Here is a 23447-nt window from a genome sequence, read left to right as displayed (position 1 = left end):
TCCCGGGAGCGATCGAGTAATATGTTTTGTGAAGATCGTATGTTGAGGTTGTAGTGATTTGTCGTCAACAACACATTTAATTATTATGTTGTTCACATGTGTGCCTGTTATTAAAAATATTGCTTTAGACAGGTTTATTGTAACAGCTCCATGATCAGGCCTTGAGTGAGTATGTTGCTTGTACACTGTCTGGGTTTTCTCCCGGGAGAGATTGAGTAATATGTTTTGTGAAGATCGGATGTTGAGGTTGTCGTGATTTGTTGTCAAAAACACAAATTTAATTATTAGAGTATTTCATTGAATTTCCCCGGGCAACGCCGGGTACTTCAGCTCTTAACTAAATACATTTCAAGTATTGTTGCTATTTTACTTTGATGCATTTTTAACTCGACTGGACTATGTCCAGCTGAGTTTTTGTCGACACCCAGTGTCCGTCGTCCGCCTGTCTGTCTGTCTGTCTGTCTGTCTGTCTGTCTGTCGTCTGTAAACAATTCGACGTCTGCGTTCTAAAAGTCACAAATATTGATGAAATTTGATGAAACTTGTTATGCAGCATCTTTAAGACATAAACTAGTTTGGGATTGCATTTGGGCGTTGCACGCCCCAAAATGGGCGCGGCAGGGCGGCCATTTTGAAAATCAATTTTTGTCATTTTTTTAGCACATATAAACTATATAGTTTGTGGTTCTATTATGCATATTCTAACCATATTGATATGGACCAGTTGAGTTCAGGTTCCCTGGAACCTCTCTAGTTTGTTTTGGTAAGACCGACTTTACATTTGTCTGCACACTCACATTGTTCTTTAACTGTACATATTTCTCTCATGCACGTTAGATTTAATGTTTCTATTTTTTTCCATATTCTAAATTTCCTTCACAATTTGTTGTTAATCTTATGTGTAGGATGTCGTCCTTATGCTGTCATCTCTTTAAAAACACCCCCACAGGTTTCCTGTGTGTGGACCCAACCAACCATAGGGTGGTAATGATGATTATTTAGTACATACCTCAATCTCACTCACTATGTCTTAACTACCCCACTCTTTCCACATTAGGACGAGAAGGTTTACCAGCAATGGGCGGGCGACGCCAGTCAGACCAGCTCGTGTCCCCAGTGGAAACAAGGGGACAGAAGCGGGCCCGGCTCTCACTGGAAAACACATCGACTGATGTTCCAGCTGATGAGGACGCTGGTGATTCGGACAGGTCAGCCCATCTGTCCTGTCTATTGTGTGGTCTCGGCAAACAGGACACAAAGCTGATTGTGGTTTGCAAGTTTTTTTAATGGCTTCTATCGGCTCTCATGTACACAAAACAATTCTGTGATATATTAAATAATGATTTTTTGCCATTTGTGACACTCTCGCCAGCATCGCCTCTTTCTATATCTCTCTGCATATGTGGCCTCTATCACCCAGCATTGCAAGCCAAACGGTATCAGAGGTCGAGAATCCAAGCCGCCAATCGTTGGTCTCTGTGCAATCGGAGGACGACCATGAGTCGGAGCAGGAGCTTGAGGCACCAAACTGGCAAAACTCCGTCGATCCGGAATTGCTCAAAAAGCTAAATCCCCGTGAGATCAAGCGGCAGGAAGTGATTAACGGTGGGTGCTCAGCTTGTGGACAGGTTTCCAAGTTTCATCGTGCTTATATATATATATATATATATATATATATATATATATATATATATATATATATATATATATATATATATATATATATATATATTAAGTCGAGGCTCGTGTTAGAGCTAAAATTGACATGCTTTCAAACATTTTCAAAAGAAAAAACAATAGCTTTCAATAAAATTGACTTTGCTTTCATTGACATGCAAATGTTTGAGCTTCTGCATCTCGTGTTCAGGACAGGAACCTTTTACTCTTTTGCAGAGCTATTCCAAACTGAGAAGAAGCATTTGCAGAACCTGAAGCTCCTCCAGGACGTGTTCTATGCTCGCCTGCAGCCTGTACTCAACACCAATGAGTTGCGGCAAATTTTCATGAATCTCGACCAGATCGTTCCCATACACGGTGAATTGCTGCTTGGCCAACAGTAATATCTTGTTTAATTGCAGTGGTATCAGTGGTTTTGGCCAGGAATTGACTGAAGGTTAAAGGTCATTATGCACCTTTGCTGAAGCTGCAATTGCTTTTTCATTTTTGCTGAAGCTGAAAGTTTTGCTGAAGCTGAAAGCTGAAACACCTATATGAAGGACCTGGACATTTTAAACTCAACTGGACTATGTCCAGCTGAGTTTTTGTCGACACCCAGTGTCTGTCTGTCTGTCTGTCTGTCTGTCGTCTGTAAACAATTCGACGTCTACGCTCTAAAAGTCACAAATATTGATGAAATTTGATGAAACTTGTTATGCAGCATCTTTAAGACATAAACTAGTTTGGGATTGCATTTGGGCGTTGCACGCCCAAAAATGGGCGCGGCAGGGCGGCCATATTGAAAATCAATTTTTGTCATATTTTTTAGCACATATAGACTATATAGTTTGTGGTTCTATTATGCATATTCCAACCATATTGATATAGACCAGTTGAGTTCAGGTTCCCTGGAACCTCTCTGGTTTTAAAGCAAGCACTTGTGTTTACATGTATGTGCTGTATGTATTGTATTGTATTTATTTTTATGTATTTCACTCCCTCCCTCTTTCCCTTCCTCCTCTTTCCCTTCACCACCGTCGGTGCAGAAACTTTCAATGAGTCAATGAAGAAGATCCGTGAAAAAAACCAAGTGGTTCATGAGATTGGGAAGCTCGTGCTAGATTATGTAAGCAGGTAGTTGCTTCTCACAAATAATTAGCTAAAACTCGCCATCCCGAACAGCCGATCACTACTTTACTTTGGACACAATGACCGTTGATGCTCATGGCCGGTGATTGCCCACATACTGGCGCTTATTTACTTGATTTGCTCATACTTTCCTATGCGCAGTTTTCTGGCGAAGAAGGACAAACGCTGACCAGAGAAGCGGCCGAGTTCTGCAGCATGCAGTCGATGGCTCTGGAGGCGGTTCGTGCCAAGCAGAAGGAGTCTCGCTTCCAACAGCTCATGGCTGTATGTAACACATGGCTCCGGCAACCATTGCACTGTGAAAGGGCCATTGGATGTTTTTGGGATAGATGCGTAATTTATTTGGGAATATCATGATGTCCTTTTACATTTAAGAACAAAAACAGAACCTTTTCAAAGGTACGTATATCATGAATATTTTCTGTAGTTTTACATGATTCGCTTGAACATCATGTCATGAATATTACAACCTGCTTTTTTGTTCGTTCAACTCACCCAATCAGGTTCCTTTGTTAACTTTTTGTTCATGATCTATAAAATCGAGAAAGGTCTCTCTAAGCTATGACTAAGAATCTAAGAAGATTATGGATAATTTTCTTATTTCTAAATGACCCGAAGCGTTAAATGATTTTTTTTATGCCTCCTTCGACAAAGTTGCTTAAGGCATTATGTTTTTTCAGTTGTCTGTCTGGCTTTTCATCCATCCGTGCTTTCGTCCGTCCATCCGTGATATTTTTTTGTTACTGCGATAAGTTAAGAATGGACGAAGGCAACCAGGTCAAACTTGGTTCAAGTATGTATAATGATGTAAATATAAACGGTTTGATTATGGGATCAACAGGTCAAAGGTCACACTCACTATGTCTCTCCGAAAAAACCATCTGGACAACCCTCCCATCTACTTTCTCAACAATCCTCTCGAAGAAGTTCCGTCACTCAAGCTTTTGGGTCTCACTATCTGCCATGATCTTTCTTCGGAAAACCACAGTTCCAAGCCGGCCTCCAAAGCCAGTCACCGACTGGGCATCCTCCGTCGTGCGAAGTCTTTCCTTGGCACACCTGAGCTCCTCACCACATACAAGGCTTTCATCCGCAGCTCAATGGAATACTGCTCTCCCCTCTGGGCTGGTGCACCTGCCTCACACCAAGCTCGGCATCAGGCTGTAGAAACCAAGGCTTTAAGAATCATGGGGTCTCCTGTGATGAAGCTGATTCTAAGGGCCTTTCACTCTCACCACAGGCAGGTTGGTGGACTTTGTCTTCGACTGACTCCTCTCCGGCCTAGCTGTCTGTGCAAAGTCCCCCAAATATTCATACAGGTCGCACAAGATCTGCCAGCAACCCTCTTCAGGTGAAACTGCCAAAATCAAGACTCTCTGCTCACCTTCACTTTTTCATTCCCCTTTTCTCCCACCTCTGGAACAAACTTCCTCACTCTCTTTAATCCCACTCCTCCCTCCAGGTCTTTAAAACAGCTGTGCACCACCATTTTCATTTCTTCCCCCATCCAAAACCTTGATCTTTTCTACTCCTGTTAATCCACCCCAAATCCACCTCTTTCAATCTCCAACTTCTTTGATGAAATTCCTAGTGGTGTCTGTCGTGGGTTTAATAAGCACCTCGTCTCAACTCGGACAGTGTACAAAAGATTTATTAATAGATAAGGATACATGCATGGGAGACGTGGAGTTTTGGCCAGTAACACCACAGGGGATGACATCATGGTTCACAGCCAGCACCAACATCTCAGAGCCACAACCAGTATTTGGCTTAATATACTTTCCCCCAGGACAAAGGAACTCAAGGACACAGACTGCTGCCTCGAAGAGAAATTGTACAAAGTTGGCAAGTCAAAGCCTCAAAGGGAAAGAATGTTTTGCAAGGTCAAACATGCGATATGGTCAACAGTTGATACTTTAGTCAGACAGTCAGACGCCAATGAAAATAGGTCACAGTGTGTCGCTGCTGCCACCATCAAGATAAAGGGAATTCAATGAAATCCCCCACTTGTTTTGTTCCGTGTACGCCTTCCCCCTTCCCACTTTCCCGCCCCCGCCCCGGACCTCTCCCTTCCACAGATCTACCGATGTCCCTGTTCACTACTGTTGTGCTTGTGTGTTTCCCTCTACTCTCCCCCTCTTGTCTCTCGCTCCCTTTATTATGTTTTATGTGTCCGTGTATGTTTTTTGTGTTTATTGTGTTAGCTCTTACACGAGCCTCGACTTTGTATACAAAAAAAAAAAAAAAAGGGCAGAGGTTCTGTCCTGTTCAGTAAAAAAATTATGTTACTGTGCTAACTTGTGAACTGGTGATGGGATTTTGACTAAATGATAAAAGTTCTGTCACGGGCAGCAAGGCCGTGAGAAAAAAAACCAAGTGGTTCATGAGATTGGGAAGATCGTGCCAGATTATGTAAGGAGGTAGTTGATTCTCAAAAATAATTAGCAAAAACTCGCCATCCCGAACAGCCGATCACTACTTTACTTTGGACACAATGACCGTTGATGCTCATGGCCAGTGAAGAAGGCGTCAGGAAGGGCATCCGGCCATAAAACATTGATTCAAAAAGGGAACCATGATAATTACAATTACATAAGGGCATGGTACATGGCCCCGTGGGGGACCTCACCCCCTCTCGTCAAAAATCAAGGTGGGGTACCCGATCAAAGCAAGGGTGGAAATCACTCCATTTATGACGACGAAACGTCTGATGCCCCACGTGGAGATCGATTTCTGAGGTTTGGGACATGGAACGAAGGGACAATGATAGGGAGATCAGGAGAAGTGGTGGAAGTATTGGTCAGAAGAAGAGTGGACATATGTTGTGTGCAGGAGACAAGGTGGAAGGGAAGTGGTGTGACAATGGTGAAGGGAAGGCAGGGACAGAAATACAGGGATGTGTGGCAAGGTGCCTGGAATGCGTGCATGGTGTTGGTGTCCAGTTTTCTGAGGAGTTTGTAGACAGTGTGGTGAGTGTGACTAGAGTGAGTGAAAGGTTGATGATGGTGAGAATGATGATTGAAAAGCTCATCTCGGGACATGCTCCGCAAGTCGGTCGGAGCGATGAAGAGAAGGACAAGTTCTGGTGTGCGATAGAGAAGCTGATGGAAAACGTGAAAGATGAGGAAGTTGTTGTGGTAGGAGGGGACCTAAATGGACATGTGGGAAGGAGTACAGACGGTTTTGAGGGAGTTCATGGGGGTTACGGATAATGTATGAGGAATAGAAACGGTGAAAGGATTTTGGTGTTTGCTGATGGAGCTTGTTTGTTGATTTGTAATATTCAGTTCCAGAAAGAGGATAATAAGCTTGTTACATACACGTCAGGTGGATCGACGACAACCGTTGACTAACTGATGGTGCGTAGGCGAGATAGGGGGCACTTCCGGGACACAAAGGTGATCCCAGGGGAGGAGGCTGTTTCACAGCACCACTTGGTTGTCTGCGACATAAGGGTGAAAGGTGCGAGGAGAGTTCGGTGGGTAAAGTACCAACTGAGAATTAAGGTGTGGAGGTTGAAAGAGGTGACAGTGAGGGAGGCATTAAAAGAGAAGCTGAGTATGGTAGAGGATGATGTGGTTGAGTTTGAAAGTGGTTGGATGTCAATGAAAGATAGTCTGTTGGGAGCCGTTGGTGAGATATGTGGATGGACAAAAGGACCACCGAGGAACTCGGAAACATGGTGGTAGGATGATGAAGTTGGAAAGAGGATTGACGAGAAGAGGAAGAAGTTCAAGGAGTGGCAGAAGGCGAAGGGTACGGGGGCAGAAGAGGCAGAGCATGAAAGTTATAAGGCAGCCAAGACGTCTGCAAAGAAAGAGGTAGCAAAGGCGCAGGAGGCATATAATAAAATGTTCGGAGAACGCTTGGATTCAGAAGAGGGTCAGAGAGCGGTATTCAGGATTGCAAAGCAGGTAGCGAAAGAGAGGTGTGATGTGATGGGGTAAGTTGCTTGAAGGATGAAGTGGTACAAATCGTTGTGGACCCAGATGGAATTAAAGGAAGATGGAAGAGATATATGAAAATGCTGTTGAATGCAGAGAAGATAACTGAGAAGGAAGTTGAGGAAGCGATACAAGCAATGAAGAGTAGAAAAGCGGGAGGGCCGGCGGGAGTTGTGGGAGATATGTTGAAGGCAGCGGGATGTTGGGGTGTGAAGAAAATGCCAGAGATCTGCAATCTGGTGGTGAAAGATGGTGAAAGAAGGCCGCATTCCAGTGGATTGGGAACTGAGTACCCTCGTCCATCTCTACAATGGGAAAGGTAACCCTCTGGAGTGTGGCTCGTATTGAGCGATAAAGTTATTAGAGCATGGAATGAAGGTATTGGAAAGGGTGTTGGAGAGGAGGATAATGAAAAAAGTGAAGATCGATGAAATGCAGTTTGGATTTATGCCAGGAAAAGGAACGACAGGCGCGCTTTTTATTGCAAGGCAGTTGCAGGAGAAGAACATGGAGAAGGGGAAGAAGTTGTTTCTTGGGTTTGTTGATTTGGAAAAAGCATTCGTTACGGTTCCACGGGTAGTCGTGACATGGGCATTGAGGAAGTTAGGAGTGGAGGAATGGTTGAGCAAAGTCGTGATGGCAATGTACGAGAGAACGTGCACAGCTGTAAGGACGAAGGACAGGAACAGTGGTGAGTTTGAGATTAAGGTGGGAGTGCATCACGGGTCGGTGCCAAGTCCACTTCTATTTGTAGCTGTGATGGAGGTGCTGGCTCGGAACGTAAAGGAGGGATTACCGTCGGAGTTGTATGCAGATGATCTGGTGTTGATTGCGGAGAGTATGGATGGACTGAAGGAGAAGATGAAGAAGTGGAATGAATGTATGGAGGCAAACGGTCTGAAGGTGAATATCGGAAAGACAAAGGTGATGGCAAGTGGTAAAGCATGTGGTGAGGCGGGAAAAACTGGGAAGTGGCCGTGTGCTGTGTGCAGGAAGGGTGTCGGAGTGAACTCCATTCAATGTACAATGTGCGCTGAGTGGGTTCACCAAAAATGTAGTGGTCTGAGAGGATCATTAACCAGTGTGGCAGCTACATTCAAATGTAAGGTGTGCACAGAGGGACCTGCAGATGGAGGAAATGTTGAGTTGGATCTTGGAGACGGCGTGAAGCTGGAAGGTGTGAAAACATTTTGCTACCTCAGAGACATGCTCAATGGAGAAGGTGGATCAGACTCGGCAACGGTTGCTCGAGTGAGATGTGCATGGAAGAAGTTTCAGGAACTGAGTGGCGTGCTGACGAGGAGGGGAGTGTCGTTGAAGCTGAAGGGAAAGGTTTATGCTGCACGTGTGAGAAGTGTTATGATTTATTTATGGGAGTGAGACATGGGTAATGAACGTAGAGCAGCAGCGAAGGCTGGAAAGGGTGGAAATGCAAATGGATCGGTGGATGTGCGGAGTATCGTTGAGAGAGAGGAAGACAAATGATGAATTTGCGAAAGATGATAGAGCCTGTGATTGATGCTGTGAAGAGGAACAGGTTGAGATGGTTTGGTCATGTGTTGAGGAAGAATGAAAGTGACTGGTTGAGAAGAGTGATGGAAATGAATGTAGAAGGAAGTAGAGGACGAGGAAGACCGAGAAAGACTTGGCTAAAGGTAGTGGAAGAAGAAATGCGGGCAAGGGGGTTAACAAGAGGAGATGCAGAAAATAGGTCAAAATGGAAAAGATTGTCATGGGGACCGCAAGGCTAACCCCCGCTCTACCAGGGAAAATGGCCTTAAAATGCCTTTTGTTGTTGTTGTTGTTGTTGTTGTTGTTGTTGTTGTATAAAAGTATATATTATGATGCAAAGAGGAACTGATTGACCTTTGACCTCAAAATCTAAAGGATAGTGGTCATGTCAGGTAAAATGTGATTCTTGAGAACAGCTGAAGGGATTTTTATCAAACTTGGCACGGGTTGTTCGGTTAATTTATGTTACTTTTCTTTATAAGAGGAAACGACGACGTGTGGCCCATGATTGTGTCGTCCTTTCCCATGATCTTTCCCTTCAGCCTGGGGTTCCACAAAGTAGCATTGTGAACGTCCTTAATCCTCAATCCTCATTAATGACGTATCACATTGTCTTGACAACCAACTTTACCGTTTTGCCGATGACCACCGATGCAGAATGGCACATTACTCTTGTGAAAGACGGGCCGATGTCGATGTCCTTTTCATGAGACCAAGACTAGAATAGATGCCAGTCAGAGTCAGATTTGCGTTCAATGCTGGCAAATCTCTCACTCTCTCACTATTTATCCACAAGGAATGGCAATAAAACTATTCGATCTACTTCTCTGGACAACCACTAGAAAAAGTGCAGTCCATGGAAGTCTTTCCTTTCTTTTCTCCAACGGCCTGATCTCAGACCATCAGTTTGGATTCAGGCCCAGTCACTCCCCTCAACATGGTTCTTTCCTATCATATGTTCTTTTCAGTGTGTTGTTACTCGTTTTTTGTGTTTATATTCCTCTTTTTTCCTCCCTCTGTATGTGTGTATGTCCTTCCTCCCCTCTGCCCCCCACTATTTATACCCTTTGGTAACTTACTAACCTGCTGTCCTTTGTCATATAACTCCTGCATGAGGCTAGACACTTTTGGGGTGAAGAATACATTGTTACATATGTTGCTTGTGACATTGAATTGCTTGTGACATTAACATTTTTTTTGCAGTGTAATATTTTCTGAAATAAATTGCAGCCTTACTATAATTCACAGACCTTTGTGTGTTTGTTTGTTTGTTTGTTTGTCATGCTACTCCCTCTACAGTTCAGGCCAATTACATCCAGATAGGATCAGCACAACCTAAATTAGTGTATAGGGGTGTTTTTATTATAAGCAGTGTTTTGAATTATAAGCAGTAGGCATGTTTTTGCTTCAGACACGTGACCCGCGATTTTTTTTTTCTCTTTGGGAGCGATTGAGGCCGCTGTCATTTGCCTATACACCGCCCAAATAAGGGAATGTGTTGCATGCTTGGAACAGGATTGCCCATTAGTGTAGCAGCATAGCAAACCTGTTGTGCATTTTGTGATACAAGCACCAAATTTGGCACAAATGTACATTAATATGTTGCGAACATTTTCAGATATTGGGCCACTTGAAATTCCGTAATTTTTTTTTTCAAATTTTTCCAAATTTCGTAATTTCAAATTTTTCGGGTGACACCGTCACAATTTCGGTCTTCGAGGCCGGCCGATATAGTGGGGCGGCTTAGCCCAAATATTCAAAAGAATTGTGCATTTTGTGATACAAGCACCAAATTTGGCACAAATGTACATTAATATGTTGCGAACATTGTGTGGTCAGCAATGAAGACGAGAGTCTGAATTACATGTATGCAAAAGACCTTGTGAACCAGTGAAGCAAATACACGGGTAAGCATGAATTAAATCTAGGGCATGATATAATTTCCATGATGTTTACCTCTACACTCAATGGTGGAAGGAGGTAATGTTTTGATCCCAGCTTGTCTGTATGTCTGTTTGTCTGTTAGTCCACAAAATTCCAGACAAAGCTTGTAGTAGTGGTAGTTGTAGTGGTAGTGGTGATAACAGAAATTGTTATATAGAACTGAACTTATATTATTATTATATGCAGAAAATAACTTCATTTCTATATGCCCTGCAGTGGACAGGTTAATTGGTTTATGCACTGAAGGGGTCACCCTGGTGTGCACTGCTGTGTTCTGCCTCACTGAGTTGTTCAGGTATGATGTACTCAGCACAAGCTTCCGGTCGGCCCGGAGGTGGGGGTGCGGGGCCTGTCACGGAACGTCAAAACAAACGGCCTGCCGGGGCCGCCCAAAAGTCGGGCGTGAGGGGCGCGTCCACTAATGGAACGCCTCTCGCTTCCCAGATCGAGGGCCACGTGGTCAGGAGAACCTCGTCCCTTCCGGTCACACTTTGCCTATCGGCCGGCCTCGAAGACCGAAATTGTGACGGTGTCACCCGAAAAATTTGAAATTACGAAATTTGAAAAAATTTGAAAAAAAAAATTACGGAATTTCAAGTGGCCCAATATCTGAAAATGTTCGCAACATATTAATGTACATTTGTGCCAAATTTGGTGCTTGTTTCACAAAATGCACAATTCTTTTGAATATTTGGGCTAAGCCGCCCCACTACATAGGACGGGTACTCTGCCAGTAATTGTTAATTTGAAACACAATACAGAAAGAAATCATTGCCCGGAACAATTGCCAATTGGGTGGAGTAACAATTGCTGATTGGGTGAGGTAACAATTGTTGATTGGGTGAGGTAACAATTGCTGATTGGGTGAGGTAACAATTGCTGATTGGGTGAGGTAACAATTGCTGATTGGGTGAGATAACAATTGCTGATTTGTTGAGGTGACAATTGCCGATTGCTTGAATTAACTGTTAATCCGCTTGCTCACCCATACAATATTATCCAATCAATAACGAGCACACACTCGCCAATTACGTTTGATCCATCCCTTTCAATCCTAATCATAAAGTGCCTTCAGAAAGTATTCACATCCCTTGATTTTTTTGATTTTTTTTTACACATTTTGTGTTACAGCCTGAATTTCAAATAGATTGAATTGAGATTTTTTTTTTGTCACTGATCCACACATAATAGCAGTCAGTGGAAATTTCTTTTTAAATTTTTTTACAAAATAATTGAAAATGAAACAAATGTTTAATCTACATACTATACAGTGCCTATAGAAAGTCTACACCCCCTTTCAAAATTTTCACCTTTTGTTGCCTCATAGCCTGGAATTAAAATGCATTAATTCGGACTTTCTCCACCTTTATTTATACATCGTAACCCACAACTTCCAAGTGAAAAACATTTTTGAAAATTTCAGGAAATTAATAAAAAATAAAAAACTAGAATATCTTGGTTGGATAAGCGCCCCCCTCCCTCCTTACAATTGCAATTGTAAGTTAGCTCAGGTGTAACGAATCACCTTCATAATCACACACCAAGTTAATTTTTTTTTTTTTATGCCTTTGCCAACGAAGTCGCCAGACGCATTATTATGTTTTCAGGTCGTCCGTCCGTCCGTGTTAAGTTTTCGTTACCGCGATAACTTGAAAACAGCTCTTATTCAAACTTGGTGCAGGTATGTATAATGAGGTAAAGATGAACTGATTCGATTTTTGGGTTAAGAGAGGTCAAAGGTCATGTTCAGTAAAAATCCTGTTGCTGTGATAACATGTGAACCGGTGATGGGATTTGCCCAAACATAGTACAAGTATATATTATGATGCAAATATGAACTCATATTTTGGCGTCAAACGTGAGGAGTGAGGTGATTTTGTGGTTTTTTGAGGTCAGAGGCCATGTCAGATAAAAATGTGATATTTGAGAACAGCTGAATAGATTTGAGTCAAACTTTGTACAAGTATATATAATGGTGTAATAATGTGGGTGGATGAATATAGGTTGACGTCGTGACGTCGAAGAGTGTCATTATAGTTTTTGTTTTTTTAATGTTGAAGGTTCCAGTCACAGACTACATAGTCCTCATCGATGCCAGGCCTTGTAACATAACTGCATAAAGAGAAATAAAAGAGAGAGAATGTAAAGATGTGGAGCGAAAATGAGTAAGAAAAGTGTATGATGTTTGTTTGTAAGAAAGAGAGATTAAAGTGAGACAAAGTTTGCGTGAGACAGAAAGAAAGACGAGCACTCCTGACAGAGTGTAAGATGGTTCCGGGCACCACTTTAATGCTATCGAGTCCGAATGGTCGTACTGTCCACCCTGAGCGGTTATATCAGTCATGGTCAAAAATATTGGCACCCTTGCACGTTTTTCAAATAACTCACAATTTTCTCAAAAAATAAGTTGAAATTGACAAAAGTATTTGGTCTTCACAATTCTTTATTTCACTGTTAATATTGCAGAACATTTTTTTTTGATTCAGAACTTAATATCCTTTTTTTTTCCGTTTTTTTTGTATACAAGATCGAGGCTCGTGAAAGAGCTAACATTAATCACACAAAAGGTCAAACCGACACATAAAACATATAATAAGGTAGGGGAGCGGTAGACAAGATGGGGAGAGAGGGGGAAGGACACAAACACAACATTTGAGGCAGGGACATCGACAGAACTGTTGGAGGGAGAGGGCTTGGGGGGAGGTGGGAGAGGTATAAAACATGGACACTGCAAGGACTTCCAGGAAAAAAGTTGGTATTTCAAAAAAGTGGATTTGGGGTGAAATTAGCGGGGGTAGAAAAGATCAAGGTTTTGGATGGGGGAAGATAAGAGATGGTGGTGAACAGCCGTTTTAAAGACCTGGAGGGTGGAGTGGGATTGAAGAGAGTGAGGGAGTTTGTTCCAGAGGCAGGAGAAAAGAGGAATGAAGGAATTAAGGTGAGCAGAGAGTCTTGATTTTGGCAGTTTAACCATAAGACGGCTGCAGGCAGATCTTGTGCGACCTGTAGGAATATTTGGGGGACAGAGCCCAGAGAGAGCTGGGGGAGCAAGGCCGGAGAGGAGTCGGGAGAAGACAGAAAGACCACCAACCTGCCTGCGGTGATTAAGTGAAAGGCCCTCGGAGTTAGCTTCATCGCAGGAGATTCCAATGACTCTGAAAGCTTTGGTTTCAACAGCGTGAAGCCGAGCTCGGTGTGAGGCAGGAGCTTTGGGGAGAACAGTACAGAACAGAACAGAACAGAACCCAGAGGGGAGAACAGTATTCCATTGAGCTGCGGATGAAAACCTTGTATGTGGTGAGGAGCTCAGGTGTGCCGATGGAGGATGACAAGTCGGCGACTGGCTTTGGAGGCCAGATTTGAAATGTGGTTTTCCCAGGAAAGATCATGGCAGATAGTGAGACCCAAAAGCTTGAGTGACGAACTTCTTGGAGAGGATTGTTCAGAAAGTGGATGGGATGGTTGTCCAGTCGGTCTTTTCGGAGAGACATAGTAAGAGTGTGAGATTTGTCAGGATTGAAAGACATGTTCCACTTGTTTGCCCAGTCTGTGATTTTGTCCAGGTCTGCAGAGAGTGAGGAGGCTGCAGACTGCCGATCTGAGGGATGAGGAATGGAGCGGCAGAGAGTGGAGTCTTCAGCAAAGAGATAGAGAGGATTTTCAAGAGAGTCAGAGAGATCATTGATGAAGACCAGAAAAAGCACAGGGCCTAGAACACTGCCTTGGGGAACTCCAGCCTGAACAGGAAGGGGAGATGAGAGAAACCCATTCAGGGCCACACATTGACTATGACTAAAGAGGAAGTCCGCAAGCCATGCGTGGAGATTTCCATGGATACCATAGGAGGAGAGTTTGGTGAGCAGATCGCGGGGTGCCAGATCATATCGAAGGCACGTGATATGTCAACGGAGACGGCTCTAATATCCTGTTTCGCATTGAGGACCTCCATCCATTGTTGAGACAGCAGAACCAGCATGTCCAGAGTCGAGTAACCTGGTCTGAAACCAAATTGATGATCAGACATCAAGCCATTTGAGAAGAGGAAAGATTTGATATCCGAAGCAATGATGGATTCCATGACTTTGCTGATTTGGAGAAGGCTCATTGTTCTGTCGTTGCAAGGATCTGTTCTTGCACCTTTTTGTGTAAAGTGGTGATGTTGGCTGATTTCCAAGCTGATCGCAGATGACCTTGAGCAAAAGAGAGAGGTGAAGAGAACAGAGAGAGGGAGTGAAAGAGCGGCAGAGCAGGATTTTAGGACCCGTGGGCTGATGCCTTCAGGTCCAGTTGCAGAATCAGAGTCGAGGGTTGACAGAAACTTCACCTTGTCAGGAGGAAAGGACACAGAGTCCAGGAGCAGCTGGGTACGACTGGGTACGGTGGGTACAGAGAGGGATGGGTTTGGGACACAAGATTTAGAGGCAAACACAGAGTTGAGGCATTCAGCTGAGGCATTCAGAGTTGAGGCGGAGTCAGCTGTGTAGCCGTTTGAGGAAAGGGAGGGGATGGAGGGGGAACAAACACCAGAAACAGATTTGACCAGATGCCACCAGGATTTGGAAGAGGGAGGCAGGTTTGAGAATTCGGTCTTGAGAGTGGAGAGATATTGTTTCCTGGCTCTCCTGAGGGTGGGCACACACTTGTTTCGGGCTTTGTGAAAGGAAATGAGATTTCCTTTCGTTGGATTTGCTTTCCAGGAGGCGAAGGCATGTTGTTTCTGGGCAACTGCCTCACCACAAGATTCCGTGTGCCATGTATGGGAGGAAGGGTAAGACAACTAAAGACGAGATGGGATAAATCTGTGCATGAGAGAGAGAGCAGTTTGCTTTGGAAGAATTCCCAGGAAGAATTGATGTCAGAGGCAGTGGAGATGGGAGACCAGTCCAGATGATTGATGGCTGCTTGAAGACCGTGCCAGTCAGCCTGAGTGAAATGCCAGACTTTTCGGCACTGAGGAGGCTCTCTGAGAATGGTCAGAGAGATGTCCACTTTAACAAGCACATGATCAGATGAGCCGATTGGAGCAGAAGAAGAGCAGCAGACATTTGCAGGGAAGTTAGTCATAACCACGTCTGGAAGAGAAGATGCTCCGTTGACTGAGATCTGTGTCGGGAAATTGACAGATTGTGTCAGTCCCAGTGAGTTGCAGAAGTCCTTTGCTGAGGAGCCATGGCTGGTGAGAGAGGTACCCACACCTAGCCAACTGGCATGGTGACAATTGAAATCACCACATATGAGGAAGAGAGAGTTGGAATGACGAGATAGAAGTTGGTCCATATTATCAGACAGCGAAATGTAGATGGAGTCATCACTGTTTGGTGGACGGTACAACACACATATGAACAAAAGGTGGGAGCGAAGGGGAAGCCGTAGCCAGAGGTACTCCTGGGTGGAGGTGGAGAGAGGGCAGCGCAGGGCGAGTGAGGAAGAGAGTTTTTGATAAAGACAGCAACCCCACCTCCAGGACGAGGCTCAGGTCTGTCATACCGGAGGAGGGAGTAACCCGGGAGAGATATTAAGGAATCGGAGACATCATGAAGGAGGAAAGTTTCTGTTCAGCAGATCAAGTCTGGTTTGTCAGAAGCAACCTGTATGGACAGATCAGTCAAGTTTGAGCAAAGGCCCCGGATGTTTGAGGTCCATACCGTTAATGAAGAGGAAGGGGGAGCATCGGATACAGAACAAGGGGGGGGGGGGGGAGGGGGGTAGGGTAAGAGGAGGAAGAGGTAGGGAGAGCTGTTGAAAGTGTGTCAGAGATTTCAGAATAGCTAGGAGAAAGGGAAGGATGGGGCGGACAAAAGGTTTGATGGTGATTGGGTGAGGGAGAGTGAGGTGTTATTTGAGGGGGGGGGGGGGGGGTAGCGAGGAAGAAGGTTGGGGGAGATGGAAGTGAGAGTTGGAAGGGGGAAGAAGCGGGGAGGACGCTTTGAGGAGAAGGGATGAGAGGGGGGAAGTGGTGAAAAAAATGAGGGTCGGGAGATTTGAAGGGGAGGGGCGAGGGGGGAGTTTATGAGGGGAGGGGTGAGAGGGGAGTTTATGAGGGGAGGGGGGAGTTTAGGATTGGAGGGGTGAGGGGGGACTTTAGGAGGAGAGGGGGAGTCTAGGAGGGGATGGGTGCGGGGGGGGGGGGGGGGATTTGAAAGGGATGGGAGATGGGGGAGATTTGGAGGGGAGGGGTGAGGGGAGAGTTTAGGAGGAAAGGGGCGAGGAGGAGTCTAGGAGCGGACGGGTGCTGGGGCGGAGGGGGAGTTTAGGAGGGAAGGGGCAAGGGGGGAGATTTGAAGGGGAGGAGTGATGGGGAAGATAGTGTAAAGCAGATAAACAATCCCCACAATTGTGAGAACAGCACTGCAGAAATCGTTGAGGCTCTTGTAACGCGAGGTTTTCGCAGAAAGAGACGAAGTCTCAGTCAAATGTTTCGGCCACGGAGTGGCAATGGTGAGCAGAATGAATGAATGAACGATCGTTTTAAGGCCATTTTCCCCACTAGAGCAGGGGTTAGCCTTGCGGGCCTTATGACAATCATGGTTCCCTGTTTGAGGCAATGTTTTTATGGCCGGATGCCCTTCCTGATGCCAACCCTTAGTCGCCTCTTACACAGGGATACGGTGTACCTATTCCAAATCGGGGTACACACCGGGATCATTCATCCCAGCAAGCTGGTACTCAATTTGCCGACCTCGGAAGGATGACAGGCTGAGTTAACCCCCCTGGCATTAATTCAGCGATCGACCGGGATTTCAACTCAGGATCCTCGGATCCCAAGCCTGCGCCCGAACTGCAAAGCCAACGTGGCCTGTGGTTCTTGCAGTTTTGGTGATTTTGGATTTAACAGGCAAAAAAATACAGTACAGTACATCAAAATTATTTGAACCGTATGGCATTGCAAATGCATTTAAATGTTTTCAATGTCCCAAATGCTAACCTCATGTAAAATTCCATTCTGATCTTCCTGCTTTTCATTGTCCTCGTCGCCACCCCTGGAACCCTCGTTGTGACTACAGGAAGCCGAGTGCAGCCCAAAGTGCCGACGTCTGCAGTTCAAAGATTTTCTGCTGACGGAAATGCAACGGCTCACAAAGTACCCGCTTCTACTCCAAAATATGCTGAAGTACACGACGGGTATGTATTTTTGAACGTTTTTCGGAATTTTAATGGGTTAGTGAAGTTATAGAAATGTTAATGTCTGATAAACTGACACTGGGTCATGTTGTTTGCTGCTTTTTACTATCCAGATAAATACCAACGAGTTTTGCCAGTTTTTGAGTGGGCTGATAAGGCTGGGGCTCTGAGGATGCTCTGCAGTCCAAATATCCAGGCCTTGTGTACTGTAAACAGACTCCAAACTGGCAGGGGAACCTTTATGTTTGTATTCACAGTTGCAAATCGCTGTGATGATTAAGTGAGTTTTTCCACTCTCGACATCATCTTGGATGAGAGAGATCATTGGCATTTAGCTTCCTAGTACTGGTGTTGATGTAGAGAGCACAATACCGATACGGGCATTCCCCTCTCCTGAGATGAAAGTGGATTTGTTCAGCTTATGGTACAAGAGCCTTTTTGGTCATGTGGGCAATTCTGAAATCTCTTGCAGTTGATCATCCAGATCATGACAAGTTGGAGCAGGCTGGGAAATGTTGTCGAAATATCCTCTTCCACGTTAACGAGGCGGTGCGGGAACGTGAATATGTTCAGGTACAGGACCATTTTTTTTAATTTTCTGAAGCACATGCTTCAGCTTCTCTTCCGGTCTAACTCTTGTGTTTCTGACACTTTCTTTTCATCTTTTCTCCATTTTTATCATCAGAAACTGGAGGACTATCAGAAAAAGCTGGACCTTTCATATCTTGAGCGCTCGAGTAATCCATTGGTCTCGGACTTTAAGGTACTCCAGCTGTGCTTTCCATTTACAAAATATATTTTGATGTTTGGGATATCTTGGTGTAGTTCAGTCCTGGCATTTCAATATACAGTCATGGCCAAAAATATTGGCACCCTTGCACTTTTTTCAAATAATGCACCATTTCTACCAGAAAATTGTTGAAATTTAAAAATCTCTTGGTATTCACATTTGTGTTTCTTTGGTTTGCAGTGGAACAAAACAAAAAAGCTGAAAAATTACGAAATCTTAGCTTATTCCACACAGAAATCCAAAAATGGCCCAGACAATATTATTGGCATCTTTTAGAAGTTGTTAGAAAGAATTATATTTCAAGCAAGTGATTCTCCTTTACTTTGGAATTGAACTCACCTGTGGTGAGTTGCAGGTTTTTTTTCTGTTTTGTTTTTGTTTGTTTCCAAGATACAGGCTCGTGTAAGAGCGAAGAAAATCGTGCCTGCAATATTTTAAAAATCACTCATTCAAATACTTTGAATGGAAAACGGAGTTATTCTGCTGGTTTGTGTCACTGTGTGTACCACAATGAGCATGGAGAAAATATAGAAAACCAGAAAATTGTCTGAGGAGGTCAGACACAAGATTGTAGCCAAGCATGGACAATCTGAAGACGACATGTCCATCTCCAGAGATCTTGATGTTCCTGTGTCCACCGTACGCAATGTTATCAGGAAGTGTAAGGCCCATGGCACTGTAGCCAGCCTCGCTGGACGTGGCCGTAAGAGAAAACTTGATCGAAGATTGCAGTGAAGGATTGTTCGAATGGCGGGGAAAGCACTTCGATCAACTGCCAAACAGATTCAAGCTGACCTTAAAGGGCCACAAATACAGAAAATCATGTTTGGTTTAATTAATAGATATTGCTTCACTTAACACTTAATCGTCCTTTTTTTTGAATAAATATCACACGATTGGCCCCCGCCACCTAAAAAACGGCGATTTGATTGCTCATATGACTGGCTACGTCATCGAGGGAATTTTTGTTGCTGCTGGTACTTTTTAGCTAGTAGTGGAGTCCCGCCCCTAAAATCGTGATGTTCATTCATGATGTCACCTGTGTGATGTAATCGAGAGAAAGGTTTCTCAGCACGCAATGATAACTGCCTGACCAAGAATCTTCTGATCGTCAAAATCATTATTAAAAACTACCAGCAGCAACAAAAATTCCCTCGATGACGTAGCCAGTCACGTGAGCAATCAAATCGCCATTTTTTGGGTGGTGGGGGCCAATCGAGTGATATTTATTCAAAAAAAAGGACGATTAAGTGTTAAGTGAAGCAATATCTATTAATTAAACCAAACATGATTTTCTGTGTCTGTGGCCCTTTAAGACACAAGGTACGACAGTTTCAACTCGCACCATTCTTCGCCAACTCAATAAAAGGGGGTTCTATAGTAGAAGACCCAGGAGGACCTCCCTGCTGAGAATGCCTAACTGGAGTTTGCCAAAACGCACCTGAACAAGCCAAAATCCTTCTGGCTTTTTGGTAAAGCACATCATCTCTATGTACATCATCATCATGTAAAGCACATAATCTCTATGTTTGCAGAAAACAAAATGAAGCCTTCAAAGAAAAGAACACCTTCCCTACAGTTAAACAGTGAGGAGATTCAGTGATGTTTAGGGGTTGCTGTGCTGCCTCTGGCGCTGGGTGCCTTGAATGCGTGCATGGCATGATGAAATCAGGAGATTACCAAGGCATTTTGGAGCACAATGTTCAACCCAGTGTCAGAAAGCTGGGCCGTTGAAGGCCATGGGTCTTGCAGCAGGAAAATGACCCCAAATACACATCAAAAAGCACCCAGGAATGGTTCAAGACAAAATGCTGGACTGTTCTGAAGTGGCCAGCAATGAGTTCAGATCTAAATCCCACTGAACACCTGTGTGGAGATCTGAAAACAGCAGTTGGGAGAAGGCATCCTTCAAATCTGGGAGAACTGGAGCAGTTTGCACAACAAGAGTGGGCCAAACTGCCAGTGGAGAGGTGTAGGAAGCTCATTCATGGCAAAAGTAAGCGCTTGACTGCATTTATTTTGTCCAAAGGCCGTGCTACCAAATATTAAGTCGAGGGGTGTCAATAATTTTGTCAAAGCCATTTCTTTTTATTTTCTGATTTAAAAGGATATATTAAGTTCTAAATCAAAAACAAAGGTTCTGTAATATTAACAGTGAAATTAAGAATTGTGGAAACCAAATACTTTCGTAAATTTCAACTTCTTTTTCGAGAAAATTGTGAGTTATTTGAAAAAAGTGCAAGGGTGCCAATATTTTTGGCCACGACTGTATATCTAATTATACTTCTTCGAAGATTGGATATGGATGTATCTTGTAAGTGTTGGCCTTTTTAGCATTCCTCATCTGCAGGCTTTGTTCTTGTTTCCAGGAGCCAATGTTCAAATCCCGTATGCTGTAATGATTTGTCCATTGGCTACTGATGTCCTTGCCACTCGTGTAAAGTGCACTGATGTTTTGTCCTGCATGTGGTTTTCATACAAGTTTACCACTTCGAGCCATCATCGTTCGTATTTGATTAACAGGCTCACTACCTGGAAAACGACCCTCGGAAATGGCTGAGTCGCAATCACGTACTGACACTTACGTGTGGACTTGAAGCCACGCCCATGTGACCCAAGCTCAGAGCTAGTCCTCAAGTAGTTGTTTATATTACTATACTAGCAGAGCTTACCTGTCGCTTCACTGACGGACCAATTAGTCATCCTGTTTGCCAAGATAAACTTTAACATATGCGAATATTTCATTGGAAGTGTCTTCAGGCCTATAATTGGTCAGTGGCTGAGTCATTTTGTTTGTCATATGCCCCGAGGGCAGTTTGCATTCTCGTAAGATAACACCGATCAATCTCCCAGGAATGTGGCAGAGATCCCTTACATCTTAGATAATGTGCGGTTGCCTTCCTGAAGCCTGCACCGTGCAGTCTTCCATAATTTTAATGTTCTGCACAAACTGGCCTGCAGCACAACGACAGCCAACAGATATCTGCCTGTCGCTTCACTGACTGGTTTAATCAAAAGACAGATCTTGGAGTTTCCCGACCCCAACCCCCCCCCCCCCCCCCTCTCACCACATGTTCCCCAACCTTCTTCCCACCACCTTGTCGGGGTGGGGGCAGGGGGTGGTTGGGAAACACCAATGTCTGTTTTCTACGCCCAAGCGTCTAGTTTGTGCCAAAAAATAACCAGCTTGTACAGAACAACAAAATTTTGGAAGACTGCAAGGTGCAGGCTTTATGGAGGCAACAGCACATCATCTAAGATGCAATGGATCTCTGGCTCGCTCCTGGGTAATTTTTTTTTTTGTTTTGTATACAAGATCGAGGCTCGTGAAAGAGCTAACATTCATCACACAAACAGTCAAACCGACACACAAAACACAAAATAAGGGGAGCGGTAGACAAGATGGGGAGAGAGGGGGAAGGACGGACACAAGCACAACATTTGAGAGCAAGGACATCGAGAGAACTGTGGGAGGGAGAGGGCTTGGGGGGAGGTGGGAGAGGTATAAAACATATTGACACTGCAAGGACTTCCAGGAAAGAAGTTGGAATTTCAAAAAAGTGTATCTGGGGTGAAAATTAGCGAGGGTAGAAAAGATCAAGGTTTTGGATGGGGGAAGATAAGAGATGGTGGTTAAGAGCTGGTTTTAAAGACCTGGAGGGAGGAGTGGGATTGAAGGGAGTGGGGGGGTTTGTTCCAGAGGCGGGAGAAAAGGGGAATGAAAGAGTGAAGGTGAGCAGAGAGCCTTGATTTTGGCAGTTTAACCATGAGGGTTGCTGGCAGATCTTGTGCGACCTGTAGGAATATTTGGGGGACAGAGCACAGAGAGAGCTGGGGGAGCAAGGCCGGAGAGGAGTCGGTCGAAGACAGAAAGACAACCAACCTGCCTGCGGTGAGTGAGTGAAAGGCCCTCGGAGTTAGCTTCATCGCAGGAGATTCCAATGATTCTGAAAGCTTTGGTTTCAACAGCGTGAAGCCGGGCTAGGTGTGAGGCAGGAGCCCCGGCCCAGAGGGGGGAACAGTATTCCATTGAGCTGCGGATGAAAGCCTTGTATGTGGTGAGGAGCTCAGGTGTGCCAAGGAAGGACTTCGCATGACAGAGGATACCCAGACGGCGACTGGTTTTGGAGGCTAGCTTGGAAATGTGGTTTTCCCAAGAAAGATCATGGCAGATAGTGAGACCCAAAAGCTTGAGCGACAGAACTTCTTGGAGAGGATTGTTGAGAAAGTGGATGGGAGGATTTTCCAGTCGGTCTTTTCGGAGAGACACAGTAAGAGTGATCGGAGAGACATGTGAGACATAGTAAGACATAATAAGATTGATCGCCTATCTTGCGAGAATGCAAACTGCCTTCGGGGCATCTGACAAACTAAGCCACAATTAGCCACTGACAAATTATAGAACTGAGGGCACTTCAATAAATGATGAAATATGAGCTTGTGCTGATCGAATTTATCGTGATTTACGGACTCAAAACAGACACAGTGAAACAATGCAGCAATTTTTGGCAAACAGGGCGACTAATTGGTCCATCAGCGAAGCAACAGGTAGGGTCTGCTCGTATTCTAGTTTTATAGATAACTCCTTGAGGACTAGCTCTGAGCTTGTCACATGGGCCTGCCTTCGGTGTGGCTTCAAGTCCACGCGTAGCTCTTGCCCGGTAAGTGTCGGTACGGCATCGTGTTTCAGCAATTTCTGAGGCTTGTTTCCCAGGTAGTGAGCCTGTTGATGAAATTTGAACGATGATGACTCGAAGTGGTCTTCGTAAACAACACGATGTTTTGAATGAACATACATTTTGTTGTTGATTTTGGTCATTCCTCTGTTGTTCAACCACAAAGCACATGATTGTTGACGATCGTTTCCATCTGTCAGGGATGCAAAACAAAATGACTTCTGAGTTCTGTGGGCAAATTTCTCTTCAATTGGAACAGTTAAAAGCTTGGAACAGCAGCATCTTTAACGCTGAATAACTTATGAAACACAGATGTACACGTCCGTCGATGAGTTGTGCAACTTTCACATCACGCGAATCGATGGAAGTAACTCGTTTGCATAACGGAAGTGAAAATAGTCCAAATTTAAAACACAATTTCCGGCTTATTATTCTCCCAAAACTTATTTTTGTGCTACTGTGGCAGGGATATCATCCTCTGAAACATATGTCTTCAAAAAGTTTCATGATTGTGTCCCTTTAATGAGAGATGACCTTTGTGGTTGCCTGGTAATTTAGCACCAAGTCTCTCCCCACTCCCCAACCCCTTTGTCCAAATCCGTCCCTCTTTTTCATGCTTGTTGAATCTCTAAGTAGTGCACAAAATACGTACTT

General features: G+C 44.3%; 1 protein-coding gene across 5 annotated transcripts in view; it reads left to right on the top strand.

Moving 5' to 3' along the window:
- The window catches only part of LOC137430999 (rho guanine nucleotide exchange factor 11), a 216697-nt gene that overhangs the window by 91870 nt on the left and 101380 nt on the right, over positions 1 to 23447 (top strand). For all 5 annotated transcript variants that reach the window (XR_013624014.1, XM_078781295.1, XM_078781293.1 and 2 more), the window contains 8 exons: positions 1058 to 1208; positions 1421 to 1605; positions 1894 to 2034; positions 2703 to 2782; positions 2947 to 3069; positions 17210 to 17327; positions 17800 to 17900; positions 18013 to 18090. Coding sequence is in view for 4 of the 5 variants with exons in the window: in XM_078781295.1 (XP_078637421.1) it covers positions 1058 to 1208; positions 1421 to 1605; positions 1894 to 2034; positions 2703 to 2782; positions 2947 to 3069; positions 17210 to 17327; positions 17800 to 17900; positions 18013 to 18090 (977 nt within the window). In the remaining variant the exon portion in view is untranslated. The remainder of the gene's footprint in view (positions 1 to 1057; positions 1209 to 1420; positions 1606 to 1893; positions 2035 to 2702; positions 2783 to 2946; positions 3070 to 17209; positions 17328 to 17799; positions 17901 to 18012; positions 18091 to 23447) is intronic.

Source organism: Myxine glutinosa, chromosome 7 (genome assembly GCF_964187855.1).
Source record: "Myxine glutinosa chromosome 7, kmMyxGlut1.1, whole genome shotgun sequence".
NCBI classification, from domain to species: Eukaryota; Metazoa; Chordata; class Myxini; order Myxiniformes; family Myxinidae; genus Myxine; species Myxine glutinosa.
This window is presented reverse-complemented; position numbering and strand designations above follow the sequence as displayed.